Genomic DNA, 15,624 nt, shown 5'->3' on the forward strand with positions numbered 1-15,624 from the left:
TAAATCGCCAATCTCGCTACTTAAAGTTTAACTTCAATTATTTTCAATCGGAACGTCTTTCCTCGTTTTTAACCTTTTTTCCGTTACCAATGACTAGCGATATTTTTATGGTTGACTTGGATCGTTTGATTCACAGTATTTACGCCTTGTTAGGTAATCTGTGAGAAAACAGCGAATGGGGCGAATTATGATATTAATCTTTCAAATGAAATAAAGTGATTTTGCATATAGTTATTTCTTACATCTTAGGGTATGAAAAAATTTACTTTACATTTACACAAGAACACAACTTAATATTCAACATTTACGTAGCATCGTAATTTAACATTTTGCATTTGCATAACAACGCAGTAACTAACTACTAAATCTCAGAAGTTACATATTACATAATTGCATTTAAATATAATTACAAGTTTTACGACGAAACAGAATTGATGGAACATAATTAAGCCTTTGACGATGCGTCATCGCTATCAGTGGCATGAAATATTGAGTAATAAAGATGTATGCGTGTTTTTGTTGCTAAGACTATTAATCAGATTCCTGCCTAGGATGTCTCATTACGAGTTAGGCGACATAGCTAGAGCAGCTTTGTACGCGTTTACACGCGTGTCACTAGGCTAATGTGGGTTAATCAGCACATCCATTGCACATCCTGCCATGCTTCGGTATTGGCTGTTCACCCTCTCGTCTGTCATTTAAACTCCCCTCTCAATTGACTGATTGACTGATTGACTGACTGTCTGACTCTATGGCTATATAGATATCTTTCATTTAAAACGATCGATTTATTTCTTTTAAAACGCTATCGATTTTATGAGAATTAGAAGAATTATATGTTATGTATAGTATATTAATCTTAGAATTGCTATAATACAGTATGATAACATAAACTTAGAAATTTTATTCAGTTACATATACATATATATATTAATCTTCTCATATACTACAAATTTCAATTTCACACACACACATACACACACAAACAAAAGCGCGCTAAATGTCACATGTAGTCATGTTTGTGAAAGCATAGATGAGTCAATTATTTAAAAATTATATGAATAATCTCAATAGAATTGATTCAGTTAAATCCCTACATGTTCCATATACGAGGTGGAACTCGTGTATATTATTGCTGACGATTTCAAACTCTCTTGGATCGAATAATGAATGGGTTTGTGAAGCGCGACATGGACAATTTAGACCGGTACTAGCGATGGCTCTAGATGGTTGGCATCAGATATAGCTGACCCACCACTCGTGGGACGCGAAACTTTGAGATTCGATACATACGATTTCGGATTGTTGATAGCCGATATGACCAATTCCAATCCCGTGGGGTTCGACGTAAACGACCATAATGTTGTTCAATCCTGCCGACTGCGAGTGAACATTGGAAACGCGATGGAAACCATTCTAAGTCTATAACAATTTGACGTAGATGAATTTCGAATATGTAGAAATTGATTGAAAATAAATTTTTAGTGAAACCCTATATAGTAAATAACTTTCAGCTACGTAGAATTGGAATTGATACGAATTTGACTGTATGAGACAATGCTGATATATTATTTTTATATTTCTGTTCCTAGTTCATTGACTAAATAGTTTACGGAGATATTTTCTTAGTACAATTTGAATTTTCCAGTAGTATACGAAACAAGTAAAAACTGTTATATGTAACCTAAACGCGTAAAAAAATGACAGAAGCTAACAGATTGAAAATATTGAAAAACAATAGCTAATACAACGGTCGAGATGCGGTAGAAGCAGATCTGATCAAGTCCGGTGCCCAGACATTGTACTGGTGTACCATCAAAAGCCTTTGACGTCTTTGCAAGTTTCGTGGTTTTCAAAGGTTTCACTAGATACCATGACATCCAAGGACTCCATAGTTTCCAAAGATCTCTGAGAATACTACGACATCTGTAAACTCCGATAGGTTCCATACTATCTAAATATCTTAGAATGTTTTGAGGTTATCCGCAAGTTTAGATTAAATCAGGGGTATTTGTCAATCTGAAACAATTCAGACGGTCTTCGATGTGATCTTAGGAAGATTATTGGAGGAGCCTGAATCCTGTAGAATCCCCTAAAGCCTCTTGGATTCCTCAGAACCTTCTAAGACTTTCAAATGTTCTCATAAGGAACCTCTTAATGTCTTTCAGCACCCTAAAACTTGTTCAGGCTTCCGGATACTCTGGAACCCACCGACGTCCTCAGAATTTCTGAAACCTTCCGAGTGCTTCGAGACGCTATGCGGTGTCCAACAAGTTGATGCATGTGTACCAGGAAGTTGTCTCTATCCATTCCTTTTTCGGGCGTCTAAATTCTTCGTATTTAAGATCGTATACTACCCCTGGAAATCAGCTTTTAATTAAGTTTCTTGAGAACTGTAAAACGTCATAGTTAAATGTTGCTGTAAAATGTTCCAATGTAACGTTGTACTTAAATGTTGTAGTAAAATGTTATAACTAAATGCCATAGTATAAACATACGCGAGTGCTTTTTTACGTCTCAAAAATGCATGAAACACACCACGCATTAAGTATACCTACTATTCGTAACAGAAATTCAACGCGCAAAACCGTTGAGTTTATCTCGGAATAGAGAGAGGAAATGCATGGATGAATGTATAATAGAAATATATTGAAGTAAGTATAAGTATAATTACAGTGTATGTTAGTCGAGATCCGCACGCTAGCAGCGTTACTTTACAATAGAGCTTCGAAGCCATGGGTTTTTATATCTACATATGGGTATTTAAATAATTACAAAAACTGGCCCGTCTATATCCCACTACACTATCTGTGCAAGGTATGTTCCTAAAACAAGATATGAGGCTGAGGGGCCCTTCAAATTGATTTAGAGCTAAACAATACTCAATGTCTTCGAAGACTAAGAAAACTAAACACTAGAGGAGATGTAGAGTTTTCCTAGAAATGAGAATCACTTCAACAAAAATGAACAATCAAACGTTTTATTTAGATAAATTTTGTAAATGTCGGTTACAGTCGTTATTACAAACGAAAAGATCGAACCTTCCTCTATCAAGGTTTTCATTAAACCTAGCAACGTATCACTATTTGCTAAATTCAAATTCTTCGACTATCTCGTTTATTTTTCTTGTCATGTACACATCCTAACGTCGCATCCTACAACATCCTGCAATTCCACCATCAACTTTTGTCTTCGTTTAAAGCGTTTCCCTAGTTTCCTCGTTTCCTACGTCGTTGGAACAAAAACATTTGCTGCGCGTGGTGTTCGCTGGTGCAATCGAGGCCGCGGTGGAATGCGGGTCACGAATGCATACGCGGGCGGAACTTTCGCGGAGTACACGGAATGTCTCGCACGTGGGAATAATAGAAGCACTTGGCACGAGTGACGCCGCCGCTGACGTTAATTATCCTAATGAATGAGAAGGCCCGCAATCGCGCGCCACGAAATTGTCGCTCGCGAAACGGAATCAGTGTCTTGTTTTCTTCTCTGTTAGATTCTTCCAGACGGTGATTTTCTGATCGCGTTCGTTCTAAAGTCGTCTCGTCCTAGCCGGTCATTTTGTATTGTTTCGTTTCCTGCGCACGGCATGGCCCAGTTCTGTCTTCGGTAATTCTGGATGTTTCTGTATTCGCGGAGAGGAAAAACGAGAGATTCGGATCAGGGACGAGGGAATGAGTAACGCGATGCGAAACGACGATACCGGGGGTGGAAATGTTTGAATGTGCGGGACAATGGAGCGGAGAAGAATAGCATGACACGACGGTGACCGAAATTTAAGGGAGTAATCTCTGAAAATACAGCCGGCAAAAAGCGTAAAAGTAATCACATATTTTCTTGGGTTTTTTTTGTTAGGAAAATGAGGCTGCACCGTCTGAGCGTCTGACGCCGTTACGAAATCGCTTTTGCCATCGTGCGGCTTATATACTCGTCTCTTATATTATACTATCTGCCAACGGCTTCTTAACACGAAAATGCGATCCACGTAGCTGGATTTTAATATAGAACGGTGGATTAAAAAGCGGCGCCGAAATGTTTGAAGCGACGCATGAGTAACAGCGAAACGTGCATATCGTTTTGATACTTTTAAGACGGTTCTGTTATGGTTAACGAGATTTTTTCGTACACGAGGGAACAACACCGAGGTTATGAAACTCCTTTCCTTCTGAATTACTTATTTATATTAATTATGTGATAAATTGTAGTGAATTTTTCAAATGAGAGTCTCGTATGAAAATTGCGATAGTTTTATAGTAATTAAATAGTAGAAAGTAACGTAAAATAAATTAAATGGTAGAGGAATGTCGACATATTATTGTATAATCTTGTAACAGTAAGGTCTCGGTTATCCGAATCCCGTTTAATCGAAGGTGTTTTGAACTTTACCACGACTTCATTCTGTTTGAAATTTTAACACCAAGAATACGAAAGTGTAAGTAGTCAGAAATTGTGAGATCAGTTAATCAAACTTTTGACCGATTAAAGGATGAATTAAACCTAAATACATGTACAATATTACGTTATAAAAATGTTTTCCACGATTTTATTATGCGATTTATTGACGAACACTGTTAGACCTTTCCGTATTATATGAGTTTTCGATTATTCGAGATAGGACACAGACATCATGGTGGATAATCGAAGCTCTATCGCACTCACAATTTCTCTTTCAGATTTGTAGAGATCATTTTATCAAATGGCGAAACCTTCTTCTCTGTGAGGAGGTTAATCATTTTGTCGGAATATCACAGATGGGTTGCCCATATTTATGCAACCTCATTTTATTATAGACACAAGTAATGGAAAACAGCCGAAATAAAAATTCGTTTCAGCTTCTGAATATTATAATTACATTACATTTTGGTTACCTTTAAATATTTGCTCTGCGAATTTCAGACAGATCTACACACTCCCTCATAAATACGTAAACACCCGCAGTCTAATTATACCTGTATTATTCACAATTTTTCTCGTGAATTTTCATCTTCAAAGTTGTGTTGGGAAACAAACTAGAAAATAGCACCACGTCGAGATATCATGATTCCGCCTGCTCTCTATAATATCGCTCGTAAATTCTCATAAATTATCCTAAGCACACTGTTTAGCTTGAATTTTAATTAAGATCAGTTAAGTTCGGAAACGGCCCCCAGCATTAATCTACAATCAATGCAATTTCTACGCACGTGTATATTAATTTTAATCGCAGCAGGTAGGTAAATGTTAAATTATTTGCACGATCACGCCACAGGATATCGTAAATAATGGTAGGCGATGCGACCACTATGGAACGATGTGTTCGTTCGTTTGAGACGACGCGACGGAAGGTTTCGCTCGGGTTTATCGTTATTTATTATGCGAACAACGCGAAAGATGTGCGGCACAGCTTTCCTCAGGGGGGGAGGGGCACGAAAAGTTATTCTAACGTCGAGCCATAAAAACGCAAAAGGGGATGCGAGAAAGGGGGCTGGCGAGGGTTTGTTCGCCACGGAGTTAGCGAATCATCCATTTTTCTTCACTTCGCGAATTTATGGTGCATTTACGTGGCTGAGACTTTTCGAATAAATCCACCTGGCTACATTGCTTATAGAAGCTACGTGCAACGTTCCTGATCCGCGGAAACAATGCTTTCGACGTGTAAACAGAATTTCTGTGAATCGTGCCGGATGTTCGGCATGCGTGCGAAAATCACCAGAAATTCAGATACGTAATTTTATTTTGACGCTGTACGATTTTGCCAAGGTTCAAAGGGAATTGTAGAGGGATTATGGATTAACGAGTTGAGAAATATCCTTATCTTTTCTTTGGTCTATAGTTCTCTCGATTTAATTTGCGTCAGGTTGATTTTACATCGCAAGAATTAATTCCTTAACGCACGAAGTTTCTCTCGATTTACCAGTAAAATGAACGAATTTTATCAATGTATCGAAAAACAATTCTATATATGAAAATATTTGTACGAGCTGTTTATATGTCGTGTAATAACTTATACAAAATCAACGAACAAATATTTTTAACTCCTAAATAATTTAGATTAAACTTTACAAGAAGACTCTCAAAAAATTGAAACCATCCTCGTAACCCGTTTACTCATTTTCTCCAGCATCTCCTAAAATAGAAATCACTTTCCCAGAAACTAAAGTGTGCAAAATCGCCGGTTTAGAAAACAACCTAACCCTTTCAACTGTCCCTTGTATATCCATGCTATATCCAGTTCACGTTAATCCTATTCTTCAGCTACGATTCCTTGGAATTGAATTTAGGGAGAGTCTACAATTCACGGTTGGTGTACGTAGCATACATGCACGAAGTACACGCGAGGGAAAATCGAGGGCTTTCCAAAGGCGGTCATCGTATCGCCAGTGGAAAAGGCTGAGGGCAATAAGGTTCGAACTGTAAGAGGATATGTATAGTCGGGGATAGAAATAAGTGGACAGCTAGTAGAAATACATAGCAATGAAGTTTCGTTAAAAATAACTTGTTTAGGTACATCTAAAGCTAAATATGAATTTCAGTTATTTACCAGACTTGTTTGCATACGCCTAAACGTAAATATGAACTTGAATAAGTTTGCTAAATGACCTATGTACTATAAGGATATATAATAAATAGACTGAAGGTTTCTATGCATTTGTGATATATTTAAAGACGAAAAAGTGTCTAGGATGTATATAATATACGATAGTATAAAAAACATCCAAATTGGAGTGCCCGTTATAATTTGTCGTATGCTAAACAAATTCCATTACGTATGTTCCATTTCCTTAGTTTTGTTCTTAAAAATACGAAGTTGCATAGAAACCTGCAATCCAATAGCAAATAAAGCTTAAGTGTAGAATACTGCTACTTGTTCGAGTAAACTTCATTGGTACCTACCTTTACTACCTGTCCACTTGTTTCTGTCTACGACCGTAGAGAAGGCCAGGAAATTGTAATCCTACAGGAAGTTCGCGGTTAGACGTGAATTATTCTGGCGGTCGTCGCTGTCGATCGACCGTCGAGTCGTCGCGTAGCTGCTGGAAAATCCTTAAAGCGCAGAGCGAGAGCAACGACGCTGAGCCAGCGTTTCGATGAGGGCACAGAATAATTCAAAGGTAAATGAAGCGCTTTCTCGTCGGCCCGTGCACCGCTAGAGAAAATACGACGCTGGCAATCGCCGAGATTTATCTTCCCTCGGCGAAATATCCTCCGTTTATCCTGCGACTTAATAAATTCGAGATGGCTCGCTTGATGTAATTATTACGACCTTTCTTCGTGGACGTTGTCGTTGATTGTTCGAGGACTTTTCGTGGACCTTTCGTGGTGTCTCTTCGTGCATTATTAGTTAGGGATTGTGATATTTATTGTTTGGTAACTTATGCTTTGTCGAACGTTAAACGTGCAAGTACGTGTATGTTATTTCGATATTGTTATCGAATCTATGTATCTATCGTTGCATGTTTAAATCGTTGATCTATTATGGAAGGGGATATTTATTGCTGAAGTTCGTTGAGAAATTAATCGATTCATTGTGTTACAATATATGTCGTAATTATACTTCGTTATAATTAGATATTTGCACATTTATAGAAAATTCAACTATGTAGAAACATAAAGAGCGCACATATATTCAAAATATATAAAATATCCAAAGTAAAGCATTCATTATATATCTTATAATATTTGGCAAGTGGAACAGATCTCTATTTAACTTCTATTTCTTTGATAACATTCGTAAAACTACGCGTATATAAATATCCGTCGTCTAATCGTGACCACTTAAGCCAGTCTTGATAAAATATTAAATATATCAAGACCACGAAGTGTTAAGAAATGACACGATCAACAGCTTCGTCGTTAGCCTAGCCCCTATTGATACTGCACGTGTCAAAACAAAAGTATGATATCACGACAGAATCACAGAAGAAAATTCCATTTTTATGGTGAAATGTTCTTCCTTCTAAAGTCGTCGAAAATGGAACCTATCTTGAACTCGCGACGTCGAATATCCTTCGAACACGTTTTATCATCATTCGTTTGTTTCTTCTTCGCATTCTGGATACAAATAAGCCTCTCACCATGACAATCCTTTTTGCATTTCAGGAAGATGCGGTCACGGGTCTCCGTGCGAGCAGCTCTGCTACGAACTTCACGATGGGATGTACGAGTGCGATTGCAAGGACGGCTACATTCTTCATAAAAATGGATACAGCTGCGCCGGTGAGTTGATCCTGAAACTTACCCCCTGCATATCTTTCTTCGCGATCCTCACGCGTCTCCCCCGATTTCCCCGTAGACGAATCTGTTTATTCGATTCCTTGACTTCGGTGAATTTTGCCTCGTGAGTTCTCTAGGAAATTGCTTCACGTAACTTGCCTGGATTTTCCGATTTCGAAAGAAATATAGGAGACTGATTTTAGAAAATGTTCGTTTCGTCACGCGTATTTCTTTCTCTGTTTTATGTAAAAAGTATTCAAATGAATATATCCACCGTCGTTTGGAAGGTAAATTTCTTATCTGGATCAACACGTATGAATTGTAATTTCGACTTATTGAAGGTATTATAGCGTCCGAAAAAGTCGCGATAAAAGTTATACTACGTGTTAATGAAGTCAAGTAGGTAACAAGAGTTTATATAAATCAACGTCCGAAAATGCTTTATCGAAGAATTGTAAGCGTTAAAATATCTATATTAATCATTTTGGCAGTTATAATGAACGTTCGAAATTTCTTCCTTCTGCAAGAATACTCGTCGAACTGAAGTTCATCAAACTTTCTTCAATATTCCCGCCGCTGTAGAAATAGTAGTAAATGCATTTGTCTGTCTACGATTTTGTATAGCAAGTCTTAAGAACAACTTTCCTGGGAATCTTCGAAAGCTTATAACTCTTCGATAAAGCAATTTCGGACATCAGTTTATATAAACTTTCTTTATCTACTTGACCTCATTAACACATAGCAGAAGTTTTGTATCGACTTTTTCGGACACTTTCTTTTTGTATCATAACATTATGTACAATTAAGAGGATTAAACTTTGTTCCTTTAACGTGCAATAAGTAAAATTCAATTTTGTTAACTGTACGTATATATACACGTTTTACAGTACAAATTATTTTGTGCCATTGTAAAATGAAATTCGCAGTAAATAAATTTTAGGAATAAAATTTTAACCCAATCTCAAATTTCATATTAAGATCATCATCTTTTTACACCAATTTTTATCCAAACATTTCAAGTAGCATCAATCAGGAAAATTCATAGAGGGAAAATTCTTCGAGTGACACGTAATCAGTATCCGCGTGACACGTTTCAGACGTAGCATATTACGCGAAATGCCTTAGGAAAATCGTGTCGTGACATTTTATTCGGAGATGGCAGGCTTTTTTACGTACAGTTCTTTCGTATCAAGATACACTTGACTCTAAACTATAGGACAACTAGCGTATCAGAGATAAAAAGAATCTTAGGTTAAGGTTGGGTTCATTAGAGTGCGATAAACGTACGATTCGACGTTCAATTTCGATATGAGTCTGCAGTACTCGACACACACTTTGTTCGTGTTCCACTTTTTATCATTTATCCCAGTCTTTGATGGCTGGAATTCAATCTTTCTCGTACACCCGACGATCATGTCAACGTCACTATGTTTTTCGACTTGTGTATTCGATCTTTAAACAATTTCTTACATTAATCGTAACGTTCTGCAGCTTAAAAATAAACTCGTTTTCGATAATATAAATCATCGCAGAGGTCGAGAATCAATTTGATCGAATGGAAATTATCTAAAAACTTCAAGTGTTCATTGATCATGCATCGATTAAACAAGGAAAATCATGAATTTTAATTTTTGTTCCTTTTTAAAGGATTAGAAGCTTTCATTTATACGGCGGACGTTTTACAAATATGACTTTTTATATAATTTTTTCTAGGATACATGTGCAATGTTTTGGAAACAAAATCTGCGTAGAGATTATTTGTTAATGAAAATTTGTTAATATATTATGTAGCGAGTAAGGAATAACGCCTTGAAGTTTCATTTTTTGAAAAATAAAAATACTTCTTTTTTGAAGTACTATAAATATAAAATCACTTCGAAACTTTTATCTCGAATAATAATTACGAACTAAATTAAGCTGTAATTAATACAAAAACTTCCTCTATTTACATTCTCGTATGATTAAAATAAATTAAAATCGGAGAACTTCAGGGAAATTTTCTCTCGATATAGAATGACAAGATTCTCTGAAATTATTCATCGCAGATTCCTAGTAACAATGATTAAAATTTTAGCGCGAATAAAAGTAACACGGCATTCGACTAACAGGGATCGTCGATTTCAAAATTTCTTCGCACAAGAGAGAAAAAATTCGCCGTAAACAAGCGTGAAATTGTTCAGTCGGTCCGATAAAAGAGAACAACTTCCTCTCATAATTCCTCTTGTACAAAGCAGGACGTTCCGTCGTTGCACGAAAAATTCTCGACGTAGCGACGAAGCACGGAATATCTACTTACTAAAACCAGTTGAAAGCACGTACTCCGTAAACGCTCTAATAATTCATCGTTTCGTCGCGCGGTCCTTTTTGGTCACAGTGCAACAAGAAAATCCGGTACGAAACTAGCTGAAATCACGCCTGTTACGTCACTTGGTTGTTATTAATAATAAACCGACGAAAACTCAGCTTAGTTTTTGAAAACATTGCGGCTCGTTACGCGGCATTTTCGCGATCTTGTTGCCCGCGAAAACAAGAACAGTCCGTTTTGTCAAAGTAAATCGCGAACGAACTTTAATAGTCTATCAAACTTTTAGTTAGTTTAGTGGGGTTAGGCATTCATAACTGATGTAGCTATATAGATAATAATTTATAATACAAACAATTAAGTCGAAGAATCAGATCTATAGTAAAAATAGACGGTGAAGTTTACAGTCAGTTTGGATGCATAAATGAAAATTACTGGACTACGAATTTTTATGCATTTTTACATTTTTATGGACATACCCAGAGAAATGTAATTTAGATAGAAATATGTTTCATCCACCAAATGTTATAATAAATACTCTATTTTGGATATTTTATACATCTTCGCATATCGTATGCGCATTTTTGTACCTTTTAATTATGCGAAGACGCATCGAAATTCGCAAAATCCTATTTATTAAATTAATACTTCGTCCAAAGGCTATCTACCTATTCTAAAATTTTTTGTTTAACCTATCAAACCTGCTTTGCCTCATAATCCTTTTTTCAATACAGGAACCATTAACCGTTTCGAAACGACGAACAGATAGAGCTTCATGTCTTTATTCTATGAACCGGAACAGTATATCCGCGGTGGCCGCCGGAGAAAACGCGAATCAAAGGAGGAAGCAAACTTGGATGGAAGGTTGTTCGCGCGTAAATTGTGCATTGGGGTCGTTCTGCGCGTGGTTGAGAGATCAGCGGGTTGGTTGGTGAGCGCGATGGCGAACGGTTCGCCTCGATGCGCTTTCGACCTCCGTCCGCAATTCGTCGGAAGTAGTTATATCCTGGCCTGGGAGCGAACGTCGTCGTGAGATCCTTGATAGAAAGGTCTCGTGCTCGTTCGAATCGAAAACGAACGTCTACCGCATAGGGAAGTTCGTCTAAGTCCGGGACGAGTTCAACAGTTTGGAAATAAGTAACCGAGTTTCCATGCAGGGCTAACAGAGCGATTGGAAAATGTTTCGTTTTCGACCTGTATAGAGCTTGCGGTGCGGTACATTGTTAAAAATGTGGCCTTATCTTGGCAAGACTGTTGGCTACGCTTCGCCTGAATATTCGCGTGGAAGTAAAATATTTGAAATTATAGGGTACTTTAAATGCTGGACGAGAAGTCTTCGTCTTTTTCTGCGGTTTGTGTCGGACGTTGAATTCTTGGCGTTGCTATCGTTTGCGACGGTCTTTAGGACATGACAATGTTATTGGAAATTTTTATTCATGCAGATAGCATAATTCGATATATTTCATAGAAACTGCAAAAATTTTCGTTTAATTTAATAGATGTAACTCACGTGAAAGATCTTGTATGATGCGTTCCTTATATTTGGATCTCAGGTTTTATCAAAGAATAAGATAATATATAAGATAGTAAAGACTATATTTAAATATCAGATAGAGATTTTACGTCCCTCTCAACTGTACTCAAATGTTACTCAGTACGACTTGATTCCTGTAAGCTCTCAACCCTGACACTTATTTTTTATTCTTATTTTTTATTTCATAAGAAACTATTTTGTTTTTCAATTGCTCATATACACGTAGCATTTTCGTAGCACATTATTGTCACAGGCAGGCAAATTGTCACGTATCACATCACACATGACAAATTTTCACATGAATTCTTCGAATTAGTCATCGTTTAATACCCTTCAGTACCGATATTCTAGTCTGATATTCTGTAGTTCTAATGCGTTTACAGACACGTTATATTTTATTCATCATAGCCGATTTCTTCTTGTTTCGCAACACCAATGTGTTCGACACCAATCGAGTATATTACACGCGGTGGTCTATTGACCACCGTACTCAACGTTACTTGCCACGAAAATTTTAAATATGTATCTCTCGACTAGATACGTTTCCAACTTTTACGAATATTACATCCGCTTGCACGAATGTTTCTGAAATTTACTTTACTTCGCACGATCCATTCGACTCTTCGTTTGAATATACGAGTATTCGGAATGTCGATTATATAAAAACTCGTCGCACGTGCCGCGACGAAGAACATTTCCTCCGATGGTGGAAAGACGGAAAGATGGATCACGTTTGCAGAAGGCAGCGGAAAGGCATTCGAATCTGTCTTGCTCGCCAGGGCAAAACGCGTCAAGCTTTGACAGGGGTGGATTCATTTCAGTTGGAAATGTACGACAAGGCGTGCACACGACCAAACGAACGGTCCTTTTGCCTCGTCGACTGCATTTTGCACGTTCATCGCGCCACGTACAGGCTCCTATTGAAATAACCGTGCATCAGCCTGCTTACACGCCGATATGGGATGCCATTGAAACTTACGCGGCACAGAAAGATTATCGGAAAACCGTTTGTTCCGTAGCTACGCGAGGGCGAAACCAGATACGGTTTTATGAGTGACAATGGTGATCCCGCAATGTCTGTCTGATTGGATGGGAATTTACAGGCTGTTTGATGAATCGTCGATACGATCCTTGAGGGACCATTTCATATGAAAATGCGAGCTAAATTTGTAAAAGTTCTTCCCGTGTGACGTTTCATTTCGGAGTAAATTGGTGTTAAAAATTCGTTAAGTAATATCACAGGAGAGTGAAACGCGCGCTGGGAACAAAGGTTGAAATATAAAAGTTTTAAACATTTTTCTCCTGAGAAGTACTTTGATTTTCTTGTTTAGTTTGTGATATCGTAAATATAGAAGGTGTGAAATAAATAAATAGTGCATCGCGATGCTTGAGAAAGATAAAAGAAAGGCGAAATGTTACAATCCTACTTATACAATCTTGTTTATTTAGTAAAATCGAACCATTTAAAAATGTCAAAAGTTCGGAAGCGAAGAATAATCGTTTTATAACTTCGATCCGGAAGAAGCAAGCGGGAAAAATGGAAAAATAAAACCGCGACACCTGTTAATGAGAATACGTTGTCCCGACGCGACACAGCGACGTTGTTGTAGCGCTGTGCGAGGCCACTCGACGCCGTAACCGACGCGAAGCAGTCGAAACGCGTAGGTACAATGTACCATGATGCATCGTTTGGTCCACGCGTATTTCCCTCTTTTCTCCCTTTTTCTCTTCCTACATGACTTTGTTGGTCTTTTTACTGCCCCTGCTGGACCTCTACGGTGTTATTAATGTATACGCGAGAGGCGCAATGGTGTTTTTAGCGACACCGACGCACACATTACACGCTCGATCTACGAAGCTACGAGGTTAGAGAACTCATAGATGGGAGTGAATTAAGTGAACGAAAGAATGGCTGTAGTAAATTTATCGAGTAACTGGGAGTTTATTTAAAGGGGCAGTTCAATTAGGTTTGTGGATGGAATAGATGGAGTCTCTTTCGAAGCGAGATTGCGAAGAGTTAATTTTTGCGATTTTCACGGCCTCTCTCTTATGAAGTGTCATATTTTATTACTCACGTACATAATGTCGAATATTTCAGAAAACCGAGTGACCTATCTTTGTAAATTTATGTGCCATAAGAAATGCAAATTTCATGGCCAATATTTTTTAAGAATAATAAATAAATCATCAAACGTCAATTTTGAGATTTAGTTAACTCTGAGCTAAACTTTCGAGACTTCTAATTGAACATCGAAACCGATATGATCTGTTCTACTACATTATACATCAGCCTTTGCAAATGCGAATGATGTTTCTTCCATTTAATTGCAGAAGATCGCAATAAATAAATCTTACGTTACGTATTCGTTGCCGCGTAAATAACGTTATTCTATCGAAATAACATTTTCTACATGAAGGCGCGTCAAAGATACCGACTACTTCGTCCTTACTTTTCTCAACAAGCTGCTATTTCTGTCTCTTCTGCATCGCAAGTTGTTTGCGTAAGAAGCTTCCAGCGATAAATAAATCTGTACTGTAATCGAACAACAGAATCTCGCCGGATATAGCCGCTACCGTGAGGGATATCGGATCGAATTCTGAAGGAAGCTCGACGAGCGTTTGGGCATCTTTCCTACCACGCCTTGAGTCGCGAGTAAAGAAAGTGCCAGGGTAGAAAACGGCGAGAAAGCTTATTCCCCAGATGCTATCTACATTTGTGATGGCCCAAACTTTGCTGAAGGTTCCCTTTTTGTGCTACGTAACACTGTGCACTTGAGATGATCAAGAATTCTAGCTCGAGGCAATTTGAGTAATGGACCATTGCGTTGTTGAAAATCGATGAGATTTTCAGATGGAACTATTTTAATCTATGGTAATTTTAGTTATTCAATTTTCAGAGATATAAAGAGATAAAATCGAAGTTAATATACATTGGATATCGGAGTGAAAGTGTGTCCTAATTCAAAAAACGAGAAGATTAAAAACTCGTTTGGAAGATGGATAGAGGTGTTCAAGAACAATAATCCATTTATATTAATTAAATAATATTAAATATAATAATATAAAAAGATAATATTAATTAATTATATATACTAACTAAAAGCAAACGTAAATATTACTATTTCTTTCATAGAAATTATACTTCTAAAATATTCAAGCAATAGTTTAATAACTTCAATTTCCCTATAATGATTTTAGAATTGCATTGAGATTTATTAAACTCTAGACGATAATCTGAAATCATGAAGTATCGATTTCCTTTTAATTTGTGTTCAATCCTACGCGAGCTCGCAACAGCCAGTTTCATAAGAAACGTTCATCCTCGTTGGAAGTTATATTTGTTATCACCCTGTTAGTTCGATAAGTTATAGAATTTCAAGTTGCATCGTCGAGGAGGCTCTTGTTGCATCTTCCTTCGTCGAATTCGAAGCAGCCTAAATTCAATTTCGGCGAATCCCGTGCAGAATTTCCTGTTTCCAGAACTTCGATAACATCGGTCTCTATTGAAATTCAAAATAACGCGAGAATGTAGTCTCTTTCACCGTTGAAACAGATCTGATTGACTGGCTTAATGGAAACGTCGGAAAGGCAAGACTCG

At 37.4% G+C, this 15,624-nt stretch overlaps 1 protein-coding gene across 4 annotated transcripts in view; it reads left to right on the forward strand.

Moving 5' to 3' along the window:
- The window catches only part of LOC100648744 (pikachurin), a 269,154-nt gene that overhangs the window by 61,087 nt on the left and 192,443 nt on the right, over nt 1–15,624 (forward strand). For all 4 annotated transcript variants that reach the window (XM_003395253.4, XM_048405926.1, XM_048405925.1 and 1 more), the window contains exon 3: nt 8,077–8,193. In XM_003395253.4, the coding sequence (XP_003395301.2) occupies nt 8,077–8,193 (117 nt within the window). The remainder of the gene's footprint in view (nt 1–8,076; nt 8,194–15,624) is intronic.

The sequence above is a fragment of the Bombus terrestris genome, chromosome 5 (genome assembly GCF_910591885.1).
Source record: "Bombus terrestris chromosome 5, iyBomTerr1.2, whole genome shotgun sequence".
Taxonomy (NCBI): domain Eukaryota; kingdom Metazoa; phylum Arthropoda; class Insecta; order Hymenoptera; family Apidae; genus Bombus; species Bombus terrestris.